General features: G+C 46.5%; 1 protein-coding gene across 4 annotated transcripts in view; it reads right to left on the bottom strand.

Moving 5' to 3' along the window:
* LOC137348252 (catenin beta-1-like) overlaps window positions 1-21,394 on the bottom strand; it is a 62,219-nt gene that overhangs the window by 15,663 nt on the left and 25,162 nt on the right. For all 4 annotated transcript variants that reach the window (XM_068013663.1, XM_068013664.1, XM_068013665.1 and 1 more), the window contains 3 exons: window positions 9,527-9,730; window positions 7,946-8,199; window positions 3,302-3,540 (listed from right to left, as the gene is read on the bottom strand). In XM_068013663.1, coding sequence (XP_067869764.1) covers window positions 3,302-3,540; window positions 7,946-8,199; window positions 9,527-9,722 — 689 coding nt within the window. In that variant the 5' untranslated portion in view covers window positions 9,723-9,730. The remainder of the gene's footprint in view (window positions 1-3,301; window positions 3,541-7,945; window positions 8,200-9,526; window positions 9,731-21,394) is intronic.

Below are 21,394 nucleotides of genomic sequence, written 5' to 3'. Positions count from 1 at the left end.
GGACAGGTGTTCACAGCAGAGAGACAGGGAATGAAGGAAGAGACACTTGCAGGTTGCTCCATGTTCACATTAAACCACTGACTGCAGTGAGCAAAGAATGTGACCTGTTATAGTCAGCTTTTTACAATAATTTTTGAGTATACAATCAATGCCATTTCACAGAATCACAGAATTGTTACAGTGCAGGAGGCGGCCATTCGGCCCATCATGTCCACACTGGTTCTCTGAAAGAGCAATTCCCTCAGTGCCAATCCCCCGCCTTCTCCCCGTAACCCTGCACGCTCTTCCTTTTCATATAACAGTCTAATTCCCTTTTGAATGCTTCAATTGAACCTGCCTCCACCACGTTCTCAGGCAGTGCATTCCAGACCCTAACCACGCGCTGCGTGAAAATGTTTTGCTTCATGTTACTTTTGCTTCTGTTACCAAATACTTTAAATCTGTGCCCTCTCATTCTCGATCCTTTCACAAGTGGGAACAGTTTCTCTATCTACTCTGTCCAGACCCCTCATGATTTTGAATATCTCTATCAAATCACCTCTCAGCCTTCTCTTCTCCAAGGAAAACAGTCCTTGGAGCCAGAAACCTCCTTTGCCTTTTTCTTTTGTTTTAAGTAGGTCATTTTCCTGGTTTGTTGTGACACTGTGAAATTTACAATTTAAATATGTGAAATTGTGAAATGTCATAACAGTGAATGTAAAATCTGACCGTGAATTTAGTCGGGCCCTAGCAATATCATTCCATGATCCCATGAAACCTCCCCATTCCTTCACGAAGTTGCTGACACTGGGGTCCATTTCCTTGGGCACCAGGGAACCACAGTGATCTAGCTGTTTTTTTTAAATTAAGGACAACCTGACAATTCCATGATCTCTTTTACAGCTGCCAGATTTTTTTTAAATTTCCAGGAAAAAAAAAACTGAATTTAAATTCTCTGACTGCACTGATGGGATTTGACCCCATTCTCTCGATTACAGCCCAGTAACAGATTTGCTACACTACCGTACCATTGATTACTGTGACAGGCTGGGGAAAGAGGGCAGCCCAATTCAAAAACAACGTCAAGCATCTTAAACTCAATTCATTGGGGCCAGCGGAGCTGAGCAAATATGGGGACAATGGGAAGGAGGGACTCTGTAGGTGAGGACACATTCTGAATGAGTTGCAGTTTGTATACGGGTTCATCCTTTAAGTTCATGGGCCACATCCTCAAGTATTCATCAATAAGCTTTAAGTGGCAAATGTGACACTGCAGTGCCCAACTCCAAGATCCATGGCTCATATAATAAGCACTTGAAGACATTCACTCACCAGTGAGAATCTGTACACACCCATCACCCTGTCCTGTACCAACTGACCTACATTGGCTCCTGGTCCAGCAACGCCTCGAATTTAAAATTCTCAGCTTGTTTCCTAACTGCATCATCCCTTCCCCACCCTACAGCCTACCAAGATCTCTGCACTGCTCAGTTCTGGCCTTTTCAGCATCCCAGATGTCCTCTGGCCCACCACTGGCAGCTGTGCCTTCAGCTGCCTAGGCTCTACACTCTGGAATTTGCAGTAAATATCCCACCCCACCCCCCCAACCCCACTCCTTTAAAAACTACCATTTAGACCAAGCTTTTGGTCACCTGTCTCCTTACGTGACTGTGTCAAATATTTGTCCAATAATGCTATTGTAAAGCGCCCTGGGGCATTTGACTATGTTAATAAGGGTCTATATAACACAAGTTGTATACTGTCCACAGAATCCTAATGAAAATTCAAACCAGTTGCATGACTGATGAATATTGAACTGAGGACGAGCATTTCACTTAAAGCAAAGTCACAGGACTCAGAGCACAAAAGGTGAAGATAACTAAAACCCTGAATTAAAGGCAAGAAATCTAACTGATGTATTAGGTTACTGGAGCCGAGTGAATTATTGACAACTGAATAAATAAGGCTGCAAAACTCCTCCAAATTTCAACTGAAGATCAATGCACATTAGAGGCAGAAGCAGCAGCAGAATAAATCAGGTTATATTTGATTAAAAGGAGCACTACAAGAAATCTGGCTGCTGCAGTCCACTAACACACTTTCTCTCCTAGACAAGGGTCATGTCTCTTGTACTGAAGGCTCTCAACTGAAATTCTTAGGATATTGAGAAGGTCCAATCCCAGACACAAAATTGCCCATAGTTTGGCACCATTAGTCTCTCTCTAGGACTGGAACTAACATATGGAGAGAGGTTTCACATGCAGTTGAGCTGTTGACCAACCAGCTGGGGAGTACTTCATCTAGTATCAAAACTGGGCTGCAGTGCTAATCTGCCCAGCAATGCAATCGGGAATGCAGAGTGCGGTAAGAGCATGGAACTTGCTACCAAGAAGGTTGGGTGAGACGGATAGTATAGATGTATTTAAGGGGAAGCTAGATAAACACATGAAGGAGAAAGAAATAGGAGGATATGTTGATGAACACCAGTACGGACCAGTTGGGCTGTAAATACTCTGGTGTAGCTCGGAATGGGAGTTTGGGCTCTAATACATGGAGAACGGTCACTGATGGCACAGCAAAATATTTCTATTATATTGTATATATAATTCAAGTCATAGCTTTGTTCTAGAAGTGGTTTCCCACACCAATTACCCAATGAGCAGCATGCTTAGAGGTTCAACCCTTGTCCATTTATGTTATTCGCATCTTCCTGTTATTCCAATTGCCTTTCCAGGTGGCTGCTGTTTTAATGTCCGTCTTTGTGGCATTCACATGGACTGAGGTTTGGGTGGCCAAGGTAGCTACGTCCCGGCCAGAACACAGGCTGCAGGAACTAATAGGTAAACAATAGGATTGGGGGGGGGGGGGGGGGGTGCGAGGCGGGGAGGGTTGCAGAATGGTCTGGGTCCCATCTGGTCCATCACACCAGCCCCATCTAGACATTGACATTATTGACCCCCCCCCCCCCCCCACCACACATACAATCCTGTGGATTTGACAATTCATCAAAAGAGGTCTGACTATAAAGCCCATCTGTGCACCCCTAGGCAGTGCTGGGAGCTCAGAATCTACCCTGGCATGGTACTGAAACAAAAAAGGTGCAATTAACAGATGTACCGATGGTGCAGAGTTAGGTGAAAATCAGCAGGGTCATTATCGAGTCACGTGCACACACAGCAGTCTAGTTTCACACCTGAAGACAGCCACTCATATCCCAATAAGTGCAAGTGCTTACAGGAGTGAGAACCGGGGCGGGGGTGGAACACAGAAAATAAATTCAGACAGCTGGAAAAGCAAGTTACTGACTCCATCTGCAACGTACCTCAACATCCTGACCAGTGCAGGTATTCCACCTGATTTGAAGATGGCGAGCATGCCATCGCGGTGGTGAGAGAAGTTGTGCAAGATGCCAGCTGCACATCGTGCAGTTTCCATGTCACTGGTATTCTGCATTGTGCGGACAACTGCAGCAACCATCTGGGGGGACTGCTCCAGAGCACGGCATGAAGCATCTTTCTTCGACAGCTGGTTAACTATCATGGTCGCTTTGCTGACTATAACCTACACCGCAAGTGGAGAAAGAAGGGTTAATATTACCTTGCCAGCAATGACAGTGGTTTATCAAAGTGGCACGGGTCTCCTCCAGCAGCTCCACCACTGGTAATGACTCTGTCCAGTATGGAACAGACACACACAACTTAACAATAACTGGCATTAATACAGTCCCTTTCACAAAGGGGAATGTCCCATGAAGCTAAGATCAAACAGAAACTGACAGAGTCACATAAGGAGATATTGTGGTTGGGGGGTGGGGAGATTAATCCAAGTGTTAAAGGAGGAATTGCAGTCAGGTGGTACAGTAAATAGTGTAGATGGGATCAGAAAGTTGCAAAGGGTTATTGATTGAGCAGGGGGGTAAAACTGTGGCAGATGGAAATCAATATGGGGAAGTGCAGGGTTATCCAGGTGGATCCAAGACAGATAGATCAGAGCGTTTTCTAAACGGCGAACTGTGCAGGAGCAGAGAGATTTAGGGTTCAAGTACAGAAATCACTAAAGATTAATGGATAGGTACAAAAAAAAAAAGATTAATGGAATGTTGGCCTTTATCCCTTTTTTTATTCATGGGATGTGGGCATCGTTGGCTAGGCCAGCATTTACTGCCCATCCCTGATTGCCCTTGAGAAGATGATGGCGAGCTGCCTTCTTGAACCGCTGCAGTCCTTGGGGTGTTGGTACACCCACAGTACTATTAGGAAGGGAGTTCCAGGACTTTGACCCAGCGACAGCAAAGAAAAAGTGGTATAGTTCCAAGTCAGGATGGAGTGTGGCTTCGAGGTGAACTTGCAGCTGGTGGTGTCCCCATGCATTTGCTGCCCTTGTCCTTTTAGGTGGTCGAGCTTGCGGGTTTGGAAGGTGCTGTCTAAGAAGCCTTGGTGAGTTGCTGCAGTGCATCTTGTAGATAGTACACACTGCTGCCACTGTGCATCGATGATGGAGGGAATGAATGTTGAAGGTGGTGGATGGGGTGCCAATCAAGCGGGCTGCTTTGCCCTGGATGGTGTCAAGCTTCTGGAGTTTTGTTGGAGCTGCACCCATCCAGGCAAGTGGAGAGTATTCCATCACACTCCTGACTTGTACCATGTAGACGGTTGACAGGCATTGGGGAGTCAGGTGGTGAGTTACTCACCGCAGAGTTCCCAGCCTCTGACCTGCTCCTGTAGCCACAGTATTTATGTGCCTGGTCCAGTTCAGTTTCTGGTCACTGGTAACCTCCAGGATGTTGATAGTGGGGTATTCAGCGATGGTAATGCCATTGAACATCAAGGAGAGATGGTTAGATTCCCAAATAAAAGAAAAAATACTGCAGGTGCTGGAAATCTGAAATAAAAACAATAAGTGCTGGAAATACTCAGCAGGTCTGGCAGCATCTGTGGAGAGAAGCAGAGTTAACGTTTCAAGTCAGTTCTGATGAAAGGTCACTGATCTGAAACGTTAACTCTGCTTATCCCTCCACAGATGCTGCCAGACCTGCTGAGTATTTCCAGCATTTTTTGTTTTTATTATGGTTAGATTCTCTCTTGTTGGAGATGGTCATTGCCTGGCACTTGTGTGATGCGAATGTTACTTGTCATTTATCAACCCAAGCCTGGATGTTGTCCAGGTCTTGCTGCATATGGACATGGGCTGCTTCATTATCTGAGGAGTCACGAATGGTGAATATTGTGCAATCATCAGCAAACATCCCCACTTCTGACCTTATGATGGAGGGAAAGTCATTGATGAAGCAGCTGAAGATAGTTGGGCCTAGGACACTACCCTGAGGAATTCCTGCAGTGATGTCCTAGGACTGAGTTGATCTCCAACAACCATCTTCCTTTGCGCTAGATACGACTCAAACCAGTGGAGGGATTTCCCCGATTCCCATTGACTCCAGTTTTGCTAGGGCTCCTTGATGCCATACTCGGTCAAATGGTAACTTGATGTCAAGGGCAATCACTTTCACCTCACCTCTGGAGTTCAGCTCTTTTGTCCATGTTTGAACCAAGGCTGTAATGAGGTCAGGAGCTGAGTGGCCCTGGCGGAACCCAAACTGAGCGTCACTGAGCAGGTTATTGCTAAGCAAGTGCCGCTTGATGGCACTGTTAATGACACCTTCCATCACTTTGCTGATGATCGGGAGTAGACTGATAGGGCATGTCCAACCCGGCCAATGACCATCCTGCTTTTTGTGGACAGGGCATACCTGGGCAATTTTCCACATTGCCGGTAGATGTTGTAGCTGTACTGGAACAGCTTGGATAGGGGAGCAGCTAGTTCTGGAACACAGGTTAGCAGTACTATTGCCGGAATGTTGTCAGGACCCATAGCCTTTGCAGTATCCAGTGCCTTCAGTCATTTCTTGATATCACTTGGAGTGAATTGGATTAGCTGAAGACTGGCATTTGTGATGCTGGGGACTTCAGGAGGAGGCCGAGATGGATCATCCACTCAAGACTTCTGGCTGGAGATGGATGCAAATGCTTCAGCCTTGTCTTTTGCATTGATGTGCTGGGCTCCCCCATCATTGAGGATGAGGATATTTGTGGAGCATCCTCCTCCTGTCAGTTGTTTAATTGTCCACCACCATTCACGACAGGATTTGGCAGGACTGCAGAGCTTAGAGGTGTGGGAAGGCTTAGCTCTGTCTATCTCATGCTGCTTATGCTGTTTGGCATGCACCTAGTCTTGTGTTGTAGCTTCACCAGGCTGACACCTCATTTTTAAATACGCCAGGTGCTGCTCCTGGCATGCCCTCCTGCACTGTTCATTGAACCAGGATAGAGTGGAGGATATGCCGGACCATGAGGTTACAGATGGTGGTTGAATACTATTCTACTGCTGATGGCCCACAGACCAGTTTCGAGTTGGGTTGCTAAATCTGTTCAAAATCTATCTGATTTAGCATGGTGGGAGTACCACACAACACGATGGTGGTTACCCTCAGTGTGAAGACAGGACTTCATCTCTACGAGGACTGTGCGGTGGTCACTCCTACCAATACTGTCACGGACAGAAGCATTTGCGACAGGTAGATGGGTGAGGACGAGGTCAAGTAGGTTTTTCCCTCGTGTTGGTTCCCTCACGACCTGCCGCAGACCCAGTCTAGCAGCTGTGTCCTTTAGGTCTCTGCCAGCTCGGTCAGTAGTGGTGCTACTGAGCCACTCTTGGTGATGGACATTGAAGTCCCCCATCCAGAATACAATCTGCGCCCTTGTTACCCTCAGTGCTTCCTCCAATTGGTGTTCAACGTGGAGAAGCACTGAAGTGGGACAGGACATACCCAGGGATGGTGATGGCAGTGTCAGGGACATTGTCTGCAAGGTATGATTCCGTGAGTATGACTATGTCAGGCTGTTGCTTGACTAGTCTGTGGGACAGTTCTCCCAACTTTGGCACAAGCCCCCAGATGTTAGTAAGGAGGACTTTGTGGGGTCAACAGGGCTGGGTTTGCCATTGTCGTTTCCAGTGCCAGGTGGTCCGTCCAGTTTCATTCCTTTTCTTAGACTTTGTAGCGGTTAGGTACAACTGAGTGGCTTGCTAGGCCATTTCAGAAGGCATTTAAGAGTCAACCACATTGCTGTGGGTCTGGAGTCACATGTAGGCCAGACCAGGTAAGGACAGCAGATTTCCTTCCCTAAAGGACATTCGTGAACCAAATGGGTTTTTACAACAATCGACAATGGTTTCATGATCACCACTAGACTAGCTTTTCAATTCCAGATTTATTAATTGAATTCAAATTCCACCATCGGCCTTGGTGGGATTCGAACCCATGTCCTGAGCATTAGCCTGGGGCTGTGGGTTACTAGACTAGGGTCTGGAATATAAAAAGGGGTGGAAGTTATGTTACAGTTACATAAAACTCCAGTTAGACCAGATCTGGAGTAACTGTGTTCAGTTCGGTGAACCACATCCCAGAAACGGGATATTAGTCTTGGAAGTGATGCAGTGCAAATTCACCAGAATGACACCAGGTTTAAAAGGGTGAAATGAGGTCAGTTTGCATAGGCTAGGTTTATATTCCCTTGAATAAGGATGATTAAAAGGGTGATATAACTGAGGTGTTTATGAGGATTAAAAAATTTGATAGGATAGATAAGAGAGAAACTATTTCCTCTGGTGGAAGGAGTCCAGAACAAGGGGGCATAACCTTAAAATTAGAGCCAGGCCATTCAGGGGTGATGTCAGGAAGCACTTCTTCACACAAAGGTTAATGGAAATCTGGAACTCTCTCCCCTCAAAAGCTGTTGAGACTGGGGGTCAATTGGGAATTTCAAAACGGAGATTGATAGGTTTTTGTTGGTTTACAGAAACCAGGCAAGAAGATGGAGTTACGATACAAAAAATCAGCCAAGATCTACTGAATGGCTTGAGGGGCTGAATGGCCTCCTCCTGTTACCACGTAAACCATGAAACACTCTACCTGGTCCTCATCGTTGAGTAGTTTGGTGAGCTCGGGAATGGCACGAGTTGCAAGCTCTGCATCATCCTGATAATTGATGAGCTGCACAATGGCAGCTTTCAGCATCTGTGAAGATTCCGACAGTTTCTGCACATTTGTCTCCTGACCAGGATCCATCCGAGTGGACAGGATATGGATGCCACTCTCTAGGGTTTCCGGGAATATGGCAGCACGCACACGTTGCCCACGGGTCGAGGCCAGTTGCTCTTCCATATCTGTAAACGGACAGAATTAGGTTATATCATGGAGCAAGTGCTTGCCTCATGTCACCAGGACACACAAGGGTCTGTACATCTCCTCCCTTGTATTTATATAATGCACTTAATGTAGTAAAGTGCCCCAAGGCACTTCATAGAAGCCTAATCAGACAAAAAATTAACACTGTTCCATATAAGGAGATATTAGGACAGGTGACCAAAAGTTTGGTCAAAGAGGTAGATTTTAAGGAACATCTTTTAAAAGGACAGGTGGAAAAGTTTAGAGTGAGAATCTCAGAGTTTAGGGTCTAGGCAGCTGAAGGCATGGCTGCCAATGGTGGATTGATTAAAATCAGGGATGCCCAAGAGGCTGGAATTGAAGGAGCGCAGAGATCTCAGTGGGTTTTAAGGTTGGATGAAGTTAGAGATAGGGAGTGGAAAAGGCCATGGAGAGATAGCTGAGGGAGGATCTGAACTAGTCAGGGAGCAATGAGATAAAGTTCAACCCAAGTGATGCTGGGTATTTCCCAGGCAAATAGCGTGGGCACATCCCTCACACAGCAAATAAACATCCTACCTCATCTCACACCTCCTCCATATCCGTATCTATAATTATTCTCAGTCCTTCCTTGTGCTACAAGATGGCAAAGATGGCAGATGGGCAGTACGTGAAGTTTCTGCTGCCCTGATCTTATACTCCACCACTCTGCCACAATCTGTTCGACCTCGACACACCAGAGTGCCAATGATCCCACTTGTCCTAAGAATATCCCATTCCAGCATCAGTTCTACAGTCACAAATCATCTCACCTCATCCCAAAACAGGAGGTGGCACACACAATACCATTGGTAACACTGGACACAGTGAAACCAATAGGAAGTGGTGCAGCCCCATTCACTCCACAGTCATGCCTTATCCTTCACTCAACACCAGAATTACAACTGTGTAAGCCATCTAACTTATCTAATGACTAGTACACTCAAGGTCAGATTTCTTTCACAATCAGCAGTTCTCCCAGTACAACAGCTTTAGGAGAATTTGGGTTATTCAGAAAGCTTGTATTAAAGCTAGTGTCAGCACCTGGGACACTCCACTCATCACAATAAAAGACATACTGCATCTCACAATAGCAAATCCAAATATTACAGTAGACCATTGTGTCACCACTGTCCTCACCCTGGGTACTCTCTCTCTATATTATCCAATTAGGTCATGAAACAGATCTCCCTCTGTAAAGCTGAGTACCAGCAATCCACCACAACTACTTATTCTCATTCCTCTTCCTGCCCCTCCCCCACCACACCCCACAAACGTACAGGAAGGCTGTTCAAACCCCTCACATACCTGGCAATTGGCTGGTTGTATAAGTGGTGGTCGTGACTGTGTAGTTTCCCTGCTTCCATGCGTCATCATCATCAGGATTGCCCTTGCCGCTTAGCGAGGGGACATTGGTATTCATGCCCGAGTGAATGCCCGAGTCAATGTAGCTCTGCTGCCAATGGGTTACCTTGCTGACTGCCTCAGAATCGTAACTCTCCATTTTTCACACTACGAATAATGAGCAAAAAAAAGATAAAATGTCTTTAGTGTTGGCACCAGGGACAATCTACTGATCGGTGACAATAATTCGCACAGGCAAGTTCAAACTGGAAAAGAAAAAAAAAATCAGTCAGGTGACCATGACAACGAGAATTGAAACACACACCCACACTCGACAGTTGCAAACAACTGCAAAAGCAAATCTCGTCTGAGAGACTGTGCAATCCAACACTACTGCAAGGATTCAGTTTTTAAAATGGAGCATCCTTGGCAAGGCACAGGGGAGAAAGAGACTGAAATAGATTCCGAGGTGGACAAGGTAAAAATCAGGAGGTAAAGGCAACATCAAGCGTGTGGGGTTTTTAAACTGAAGATTTCAGGAGGAAGACATTGAAGAGAGTTCATTTATAGAATGTTCCGGACTGCTGTCGGTACAAGGCATCAGCAAATGAAGAAAAAAATTGCACTTAGCACTTTTCACAAGCTCAGGGTGTCCTGAAGCACTTTTTGAAGTGTAGTCCCTGTTGTAGGAAACGCAGCAGCCAATTTATACACAGCAAGATCCCACAAACAGCAATGTGATAATGAGCAGATAATCTGTTTTTTTTTAATGGTCTTGGTTGGGGGATGAATATTGGCCAGGACACTGGAAGAACTTCTCTGCTTTTCTTCAAAATATCGCCGTATGATCTTACACATCCACATGAGGGGGCAGAAGTGGCCTCAGTTTAATGTCCCATCTGAAAGAAAGCACCTCAGACAGTGCTGCACTCCCTCAGTTCTGCACTGGGGAGCGTCAGCCTAGATTATGTGCTCAAGTCTCTCGAGTGGGACATGAATCAAACTTCGGACCGAGAGGCAAGTGCGCGACTCAACTGGGGCACAGCTAAGGATGATCCATTTGGGGTCTTTGGCTACAGATTCTGTGTAGCAAAGATGGGACCAATGGAATCCCTGCTGTGTACAGTCTGAGCTGGCGTTCAGGCTTTCATTCAACTCCAATTAAGGGCACCAACTCACTTAAATGAATTAAACTCCAATTAAGAGCATCATTTTCCAAACGTAGTCCCTTGACAGTGCCACGAGGTCAGGAAACATGCACTCAAACCTCGCACTCGTGCCCTCTGTGCCTCAAATTGTGAATTCTCCAGGATCGGCCTGGAGAGTATAATTTGGAGCATAATGTGGGGAAATCTGAACTTGTCCACTTTGGCAGGAAGAATAGAAAAGCTGTATACTATTTAAATGGAGAGAGATTGTAGAACTCAGTGGTACAGAGCGATCTGGGTGTACATGAATCACAAAACGTCAGTATGCAGGTACAGCAAGTGATTAGGATGGTAAATGGAATACAGTGAGAGAGATACAGCACTGAAACAGGCCCTTCGGCCCACTGAGTCTGTGCCGACCATCAACCACCCATTTATACTAATGCTACATTAATCCCATTTCCCCTACCACATCCCCACAATTCTCCTACCACCTACCTACATTAGGGGCAATTTACAATGGCCAATTTACCTTATCAACCTGCAAGTCTTTGGCTGTGGGAGGAAACCGGAGCACCCGGCGGAAACCCACGCGGTCACAGGGAGAACTTGCAAACTCTGCACAGGCAGTACCCAGAACTGAACCCGGGTCGCTGGAGCTGTGAGGCTGCGGTGCTAACCACTGTGCCACCCAGTTGTCATTTATTGCAAGGAGAATGGAATATATAAGTAGGGAAGTTTTAATGCAGCTGTAGAGGGCCTTGGTGAGACCACATCTGGAGTACTGTGTACAGTTTTGGTCTCCTTATTTGAAAAAGGATATAATTGCAACGGAAGCAGTTCAGAGAAGGTTCACTTGACTGATTCTGGGGATGCAGGGCTAATCTTATGAAGAAAGGTGGAACAGGTTGGGCCTATACCTGTTGGATTTTAGAAGGAGAGGTGATGTTATTGAAACATACAAGACCCTGAGGGGACTTGATAGAGTGGATCCTGGGAGGATGTTTCCTCGTGGGGGAGACCAGAACTAGGGGACACAGTTTAAAAATAAGAGGTCTCCCTTTTTAAGACGGAGATGAAGAGAATTTTTTTCTCTGAGGGTCGTTAGTCTGCGGAATTCTCTTCCCCAAAGAGCAGTGGAGGCTGGGTCATTGAATATATTCAAGGTAGAGTTAGGTAGATGTTTGATAGGCAAAGGAGTCAAGGATTATGGGGGCAGACAGGAAAGTGGAGTTGAGATCAGAACCAGCTCAGCCATTATCTTATTGAATGGCAAAGCAGGCTCGAGGGGCCGAATGGCCTACTCCTGCTCCTAAGTCCTATATTCCTATGTATCGCCAGGACTGCTGCAACCACTGGGAACACTGAAAGTCGGAGTATTTAAAAAATGCTTCTCCCTGCCATTTTTTTTTCTAAATACTGGAGTTGGGGGTGGGGGGGGGCGCAGAGGGCAATGTTTGTATTTACAGTCAAGAATCAACTAATCAAGTACTAAAGTTTGTTTGCTTTCCAATTGGTGTGGGAAGCATGAACGTGTTGCACATCAATGGCACAGCGATGAGGCACGGCTAACTATATTTACAAGAAGTCAGCAAAAAATTAAAAATCACCAGTCCCTCAGCGACTCACACAGGGGTTAGAAAAACACCCTTCTAACTTCATACAGCTGCTAACAAAAATATTCATACAACCAGTTCTAAACTGCACACTGTACTGTGCATTTAATTAAAATCCTGCATTATCATGACTATTGAAACATTACAAAGCCCTTCATAAAATTAATGCAGCTGAGCAACTGGTGTAAACAAACGTTTCACTAATTCCCTGAAAATACTCCCAGCAGAACCAGAGAGGTCGAGTGTCACTCATTCCCGGGATGAGAGAATCACTGGCAAGGCCAGCATTTATTGCCCATCCTCTAGCTGACCCGAGGTTTGATATGACTCAACATTTTGTTCGGCCACTTTGAAGGAAGTTAAGAGTCAACCATGGTGTGGGACTGGAGTCACATTGGCTCAGACCGAGTAAGGACAAATGGCTTCTTTCCCTAAAAGGAAATTAATGAATCAATTCAGTTATGAAGACAATCTGATAACTTCTTCATTTTTTTTTTTAAATAGGAGAGAAAAACTTATGCCAGCATTTTATTTTCAATTTTACTTTTAAAACTGCAATTCAAATTCTCAAACTGCCATGCTGGGATTTGAACACACTCTCAGGATTAGTTGAAGCCTCTGGATTACTCGATACATAGAAAGTGGTCAATAAATTTGCAAGACTATTGGGGAAAAAGCAGGAGAGTGTGAATGGGTAACTTGTTCAGAGAGCTTGAACAGGCAAGTTGGGTCACGTAGCCTCGTGTGCTTTATCATTCTAAAACCCTCTCCCTGGACCAGAATCACAACAAATACAGGAACTCAGCAGTCACAGGAACGAAGCCACCAGTTTTAAACTAAAATAATGATGCAGAGTCCAATCAGGTTGACTCAATGCTGCAGTTCACTAAAGACTGGAGATACCAACGAATCACCAGTGGTTTATGAAATCTAAATACTGATTAAAATCGGGGTTTTGTAACTCCATCCCAGGTCCATTAGGCTGTTTTCAAAAAATCTCGACTGGCGAGCACGTCAAAACTTGCTCTGTGCAGGCCACTCTGTCACGCTCCATGCAGCCTAATGCAATATATAAACAATTACATTACAAAGTACAAAGTTCAAAGGGCACGCATAAATGTCAACAGCCCGAGCTAACTTACTAAACTCCAATCACTTCTATGTAATTAAACACAGAAAATCCATTCCCTCCCTTCCAAATCATAGCTGCTCCATTTCAGCACTTGCTTCTTGCAAGCAGTCATCAGCAGTTTGCTGACTATATACAGCCCTGGGCAGCCAGTTAGATCACTTTACTTCAGGCAGTTCAGCTCCTTCTACATCTGGTTTCTGTCAGGGGACTAAATGGGTCAACTGACATGCCCGCAGAAACCGAAGGAGGCCTGCCCCTTTCTGGACCACCGTAAAGAGAGAGGACCTCTGCAATGTCATCACTGCAGTAAATGGTGGTTATTTTCAACAATAGTCAATCCAGAAATCTTAGTGGGTACAGCTGAGAGAAAAGCTTAATGAGCGTAAATGCAACCAAGACCTTCATTGGGAGCTGCAGAAGGAAAGCTCACTTATCAGCAAGCAGCCTCATTGAGTGATTTATGGGAGAATAGGTCTGCTGGTCAATCCCATCATTAAACCATTTGTCCTCAGTTATAACCTGTACTCTCTATTAGCATCATTGATTGCACCATGAACAAATCATTAGATGGGCTCTTCCCTCCGAGGCAGGTCAGAGGAATAATGAGCACACACACTCTCTTAAATACTGCCCGCAATTCAGTTAAAGGCTCCGTAACTGTACTCTTACCACCAAGTCAGAAGATCTTGGGTTCAAAACCCACTCCAGGGACTAGTGCACAAAATCCAGGTTGACACTCCAGTATGCTGTCAGAGGTGCTGCCTTTCAGATGAGATGTTAAACCGAGGCCCCAGCTACCCTCCCAAGTGAATGCAAAAGATCTCCCAGCACAATTTAAAAAGGAGCAGGGGATTATAATGCAGCAACCAAACACCCCCACCGCGACTCCCCCCCTTCCCACAGCCCTTGGTGTCCTGTCCAATATTTATTCCTCAACCATCATTATCAGCAGATTACCTGGTCAGCAGCTCATTGACGTTTGTGGGAGCTTGCTGTGCACAAATGGACCACCATGTTTCCTGCATTCCAACAGTGACTACACCTCAAAGTACTTTGTTGGCCGTTTTGGGATATCTTGAGATCACGAAAGGGGCTATATAAATGCAAGTCTTTCTTTCTCTCTAAGCTGTAGTCACCATTATTGTGTTTCTTGTCAAAGTCCCCATTCTAATCCTTCCATGATCCTCAACGGCGTCACAGAGTGACGTCCTCAACAGCGTCTGAGGGTTGTAGGTTCAAGGCCCACTCTCGACAGCTGAGTTCAGACTTCAGGCTGACACTCGAGTGCTGCACTGTCGCAGCTGCCGTCTTTTCGATGAGGTGTTAAACAGAGGTTTTAACAGCCTCTGCAGGAGGACGTTACAGATCTCACGGCACTGTTCAAAGAGCAGGGAAACCGTGGCCAACATTTACCCCTTATCTCGCACCAAAACAGGTCAACTAGTCACTTGTCATTGCTTTATGTGGGATCTTACTGTATGAAAATTGGTCACCTAAGTAAACTTCAAAAGTAATCGATTGACTTCAGAAGGTGAGGGGGCAGGAAAGGTGCTCTCGAAAGGCAATTTCTGACTTATTTTCACCACATGCCTTGTTGTATGTTTATATATTGTGGGGAGGCTGCAATTTACTACAAAAGTCTGTTAAACATAGCATTCAACCTGTAAGAAAACAGACCGAGGTAAAACCCAAATATGTGGGCAATGCTGGTTTGGAAATGCCACAACACTAAACAAATGATGGAGACCTCAGATTGGGATCAGGAGACAGTCTGAACACAAACATAGGCCAGAAACAGAGGATGAACAGAGTCAGTAGTGAGGATACTGAACCACACCGAATAGAGTCTCTCAGCGTTAAACCTCTGGGCAATGCTGAGCACGTTGATACCAGCCAGGATGACAAGACTGCATGGCAATAGGTCTTTGTAGTTTGGAGTAGGAGGGCAGGGGAAGAAGGGAGGGGGCAGAATGGCAAGCAGAAAGCTGGTCATGGTTCGCAATCATTCTCGACCCTTGCTACAAAGTCTGCCCCATGTGGGGACTGGGTTAACACTGAGCTTTACCATGACATCTACTATTGCCTAGTCTGGCAAGCTCACACCAGCAGAACATCACAAGTCTAGACACTTGAGTTACTGGAGGGCATTGAGCCAAGCATCTATCCTTTACACGATGGTGGAAAGTGATGTGACTGCAGGGGAAGGAGGCACCAGAGCAAAGCTTTCCTTGTCCTCACCCAATGTTCATTGAACACTTTCCAGAAAGAGAGACTTGATTGGGCCCAAGGGCTGGATCCTGCATTAATATTGCCTTCCAGACTCCTGGGCATTGAAGCCAATGGCACAACCCACTCCCTCACCTCTCACCCCTCAAAATCACAATGCCAGAGATCAGCCAACTCCTCCTGACCCGCAAAGCTGTGCAAGAACCTTGTGCATTAACCTCCCGAACTCTCAGGTCTTTCTGACTCAGTGAAGCCCAAGAGACATCAGATGAAACATTGATTTTTCCTGACAGTATCAGCCTACACAGCAGATAAACATGTCAATAATTAAACAAATCTGACAGAATATGACTGTAATTGTGGGGTGGCAGTGGGGGAGAAAGGATGAGCGTGATAACAAAATAAAATGATTGTTAGAATTGAGCTAAACAGTCAAATATTGGTTTGAAGTGCTTCTCCAGGCCATTTACTTGAAATGTTTTTGACATGTGCAGATGTGCACAGCTGCTGACTGGCCGTTAAAATGCCCAGGGCAGGAATGCAAATTCTTACATCGGTCAACAGCCCATAGCAGCCTCTTACCACAAGCAGAGCGCACAGTGCCGACCTTCGAATGATCTACTGCGACCAAGAGGCTGGCCAGCGAGACCATCCCCTGACCCAGAGGCTGGCCAGCGAGACCACCCCCGACCCAGAGGCTGGCCAGCGAGACCCCCCCCCCGACCCAGAGGCTGGCCAGCGAGACCACCCCCCCCGACCCAGAGGCTGGCCAGCGAGACCCCCCCCGACCCAGAGGCTGGCCAGCGAGACCCCCCCCCCCCCCGACCCAGAGGCTGGCCAGCGAGACCCCCCCCCCCCCCGACCCAGAGGCTGGCCAGCGAGACCCCCCCCCCCCCCCGACCCAGAGGCTGGCCAGCGAGACCCCCCCCCCCCCCCCCCGACTTCATCCACCTGCTTTGGTTCCATATCTCTTAACACCCTGAACTAGCAAAAAATCCCAGATTTAAAATTAATTGAGGCAGCATCTAGTGCTTTTTGTGGGATGGAGTTCCACACTTTGAACACCCTTTTGCATGTGGTTTCCCAACTTCAATCCTGAAGAAAAATTGATTGGATGGTCTGTTCTCAGATAAACTACATCAAAGAACAAAGAACAGTACAGCACAGGAACAGGCCATTCAGCCCTCCAAGCCGGCGCCGATCTTGATGCCTGCCTAAACTAAAACCTTCTGCACTTCCGGGGTCCGTATCAGCTGCGATGCTCAGTCAAGTCAGAGGGTTGTGGCTTCAAATCTACTCAAGACATAAGCCCATAATCTGGGCAGAGTCTTCATTTCAGTGTTGGGGTGGGGGGGCCGAGGGGAGGGAGCGCCATGCCACTGGAGAACCTCCCAGGCTCAGGAGCATTGAAGCAAATTGAAACTCCAGTGGCAGAGATTTGTTGTGATGGCTTCACAGTCGAATAGACTCCAATCGAGAACCGAGATAAGATTGCTTCTGGAGGGAAGCTCGCACCACTAGAACTGTGTTCCCATCAGAGATAACAGAACTAATGGGACACTAGTACAATAATATTGTACTATGAAAGGCTGATATCCAATGATGGACTGAATGACCCTCTGAAAAAGACATGGCCACACTGAGTGCCCCATCTCGTCACAGGGAGGAAGTCAAGCAGAGTCAGGCCTGCTTCATACTTAGGATGGGAAAGTGAGTGGGACACCAGCTCTGCATGGGTTCGCATCCTGTCAGCCACTCGCTGCCTTCTGTGCATTGCTGTTTCAGTGATAGAACCCACGCCTGCTGCACAGGAGGCCAGGATTTTATTCACTGGCCTGTCAGACACCAGCGGGATCTTCCTCTGCACTAATGCACAAGATGCCAAACTGCACTTCATTTGCTGTTTCACTACAGAAACCTGACAGGTTGCCAATCAGCAGCTCAGAGTAAAAGCAAAGCTTTCTGCAAGTGTCTTCCATCCTATTAAAATTCTGCAATGATTGATAATGGGTGAGCATCTGCTAGTGACGGTCACAGTCACTGGCATCAATCTGTCACTTCCAGAGACCAGCTCGAAATGAAGCCACTGTCATCCTACTGGGCCAGTGACAGAAAGCAACAAACACAAGGGGCTTTCTTGTGCTCACACATTCTAAAGGTCTCAGTGCCTTGATCTGGGGTAACAGGGTTGCCACCAATGAGTCTCAGTGCCTTGATCTGGGGTGGACGGAGATGTGAAGTCAGTGAAGCTTTTCTTTCAATCATAAAGAAATCAAAAGAACAAAAAGTTGCATTTCTATAGCACCTTTCACAACCACAGGATGTCACAAAATCCCTTACAGCCAATCATGTACTTTTTGAAGTGCAGTCACTGTAATGCAAGAAACCTGGCAGACAATTTGTGCACAGCAAGCTCACACAAACAGCAAGGAAATAATGGCCAACCTAGATCAGTTTTAGGGATGTTATTGAATAAATATTGACCAGGACACCAGGGAGAGCCTCCGTGTTACTCTTCAAAATAGTGTCGTGGGATCTTTCACATGCACTTGAGAGCGCAGACAGGGCCTTGCTTTAACGTTTCATCCGAAAGACAGCACCTCTGACAGTGCAGCACTCCCTCAGTACTGCACTGAGAATGTCATCCTGGATTATGGATTGAAGTCTCTGGTGTGGGACTTGAAATCACATACTTCTGATTCCAAGGCAGGAGAGTGCAGCCAACGAAGCCAGAGTGGACACCCATCAAAGTAACAGAGTAGTGCACAGGAGCCCAAATCTAAGCTTCAAGTCAAAATGCCATAAACTGACAGAACCAAGCAGGGAAGTAGATGATGTAGCAGGTTATATTCCATCTATTCATCTCTGGGACATGGATTTGAATCCTACCCACCCAAGGTCTCATCTGTGAAATCACAGAATCACAGAATAATACAGTGCAGAAGAGGCCCTTCGGCCCATCGAGTCTGCACCGATGCATTAAAACACCTGACCTGTCTACCTAATCCCATTTGCCAGCACTTGGCCCATAGCCTTGAATGTTATGACGTGCCAAGTGCTCATCCAGGTACTTTTTAAAGGATGTGAGGCAACCTGCCTCTACCACCCTCCCAGGCAGTGCATTCCCGACCGTCACCACCCTCTGGGTAAAAAAGTTCTTCCTCAAATCCCCCTTAAACCTCCTGCCCCTCACCTTAAACTTGTGACCCCTCATAACTGACCCTTCAACTAAGGGGAACAGCTGCTCCCTATCCACCCTGTCCATGCCCCTCATAATCTTGTACACTTCGATCAGGTCATCCCTCAGTCTTCTCTGCTCCAGTGAAAACAACCCAAGCCTATCCAACCTCTCTTCATAGCTTAAATGTTCCATCCCAGACAACATTCTGATGAATCGCCTCTGCACCCTCTCCAATGCAATCACATCCTTCCTATAATGTGGCGACCAGAATTGCACACAGTACTCCCAGCTGTGGCCTTACCAAAGTTCTGTACAACTCCAACATGACCTCAAATAAAAACAAGAAATGCTGGAACCACTCAGCAGGTCTGGCAGCATCTGTGGAGAGAGAAGCAGAGTTAACGTTTCGGGTCAGTGACCCTTCTTCGGAACTGTTCTTCGGTCACTGACCCGAAACGTTAACTCTGCTTCTCTTTCCACAGATGCTGCCAGACCTGCTGAGCGGTTCCAGCATTTCTTGTTTTTATTTCAGATTTCCAGCATCAGCAGTATTTTGCTTTTATCCAACATGACATTCCTGCTTTTGTAATCTATGCCTTGATTGATAAAGGCAAGTATGCCTTTTTCACCACCCTATTAACCTGCCTTCTGAGATCTATGGACAAACACGCCAAGGTCCCTTTGTTCCTCGGAACTTCCCAGTGTCAGGCCATTCATTGAATACTTCCGTGTCAAATTACTCCTTCCAAAGTGTATCACCTCACACTTTTCAGCGTTAAATTCCACCTGCCACTTCTCTGCCCATTTGACCATCCCGTCTATATCTTCCTGTAATCTAAGACACTCCACCTCACTGTTAACCACTCGGCCAATCTTTGTGTCATCCGCGAACCTACTGATCCTACCCCCCACATAGTCATCTATGCCAAAGACTTGCAGGTTGATAGGTTAATTGGCCATTATAAATTGCCCCTAGTATAGGTAGGTGGTAGGGAAATATATAGGGACAGGTGGGGATGTGGTAGGAATATGGGATTAGTGTAGGATTAGTATAAATGGGTAGTTGATGGTCGGCACAGACTCGGTGGGCCGAAGGGGCCTGTTTCAGTGCTGTATCTCTAAACTAAACTAAACTATGTCGTTGATGTAAATGATAAACAATAGGGGACCCAGCCCAGATCCCTGTGGTATGGCACTGGTCAACCCATTTCCCATCTAGCCTGGACATTCAGAAAATTGGTACTCACTTGAACAACAAGCATGGCTGGTTTAGTAAGCAAACAAATTGACACTGGTAGAGTCCAGAATCACCTCTGAACCTGGGGTTAAAGTATATTATTGGGACAGTGTAGACAGAACTTGACTCTGTACCTGCCCGGAGAGTGTTTGATGGGTCAGTGTAGTGGGAGCTTTACTCTGTATCTAACCCTATTTTTTTTTCTTTTTTGTATCTAACCCCATTTTGTTTTTTTGCTTTTATACCCCAGGCCCTTTATATTTTTGTTGAGGGGGCCATTATTCCTCAGGCCCCTGTACATAACCCCATGCTGTAACTGCCCTGGAAGTGCCCTGACAGCAGCAATCAGACACACAGGTAAGTGATGTTTTTTTTATTCATTCATGGGATGCGGGCGTCACTGGCCAGGCCAGCGTTTATTGCCCATCCCTAATTGCCCTCGAGAAGGTGGTGGTGAGCTGCCTTCTTGAACCGCTGCAGACCTTGTGAGGTAGGTACACCCACAGTGCTGTTAGGAAGGGAGTTCCAGGATTTTGACCCAGCGACAGTGAAGGAACGGCAATGTAGTTCCAAGTCAGGATGGTGTGTGACTTGGAGGGGAACTTGCAGGTTGTGGTGTTCCCATGCATTTGCTGCCCTTGTCCTTCCAGTTGGTAGAGGTCGCAGGTTTGGAAGGTGCTGTCTAAGGTGACTTGGTGCGTTGCTACAGTGCATCTTGTAGATGGTATAAACTGCTGCCACTGTGCGTCAGTGGTGGAGGGAGTGAATGTTGAGGTGGCGGATGGGGTGCCAATCAAGCGGGCTGCTTTGTCCTGGATGGTGTTGAGCTTCTTGAGTATTGTTGGAGCTGCACCCATCCAGGCAAGTGGAGAGTATTCCATCACACTCCTGACTTGTGCCTTGTAGATGGTGGACAGGCTTTGGGGAGTCAGGAGGTGAGTTACTCGCCTCAGGATTCCTAGCCTCTGACCTGCTCTTGTAGCCACGGTATTTGTATGGCTACTCCAATTCAGTTTCTGGTCAATGGTAGCCCCTAGGATGTTGATAGTGGGGGATTCAGCGATGGTAATGCTGTTGAATGTCAAGGGGAGATAGTTAGATTCTCTCTTGTTGGAGATGGTCATTGCCTGGCACTTGTGTGGCGCGAATGTTACTTGCCACTCATCAGCCCAAGCCTGGATATTGTCCAGGTCTTGCTGCATTTCTACACAGACTGCTTCAGTATCTGCGGAGTCACGAATGGTGCTGAACATTGTGCAATCATCAGCGAACATCCCCACTTCTGACCTAAT

The sequence above is a fragment of the Heterodontus francisci genome, chromosome 33 (assembly GCF_036365525.1).
Source record: "Heterodontus francisci isolate sHetFra1 chromosome 33, sHetFra1.hap1, whole genome shotgun sequence".
NCBI lineage: Eukaryota > Metazoa > Chordata > Chondrichthyes > Heterodontiformes > Heterodontidae > Heterodontus > Heterodontus francisci.
This window is presented reverse-complemented; position numbering and strand designations above follow the sequence as displayed.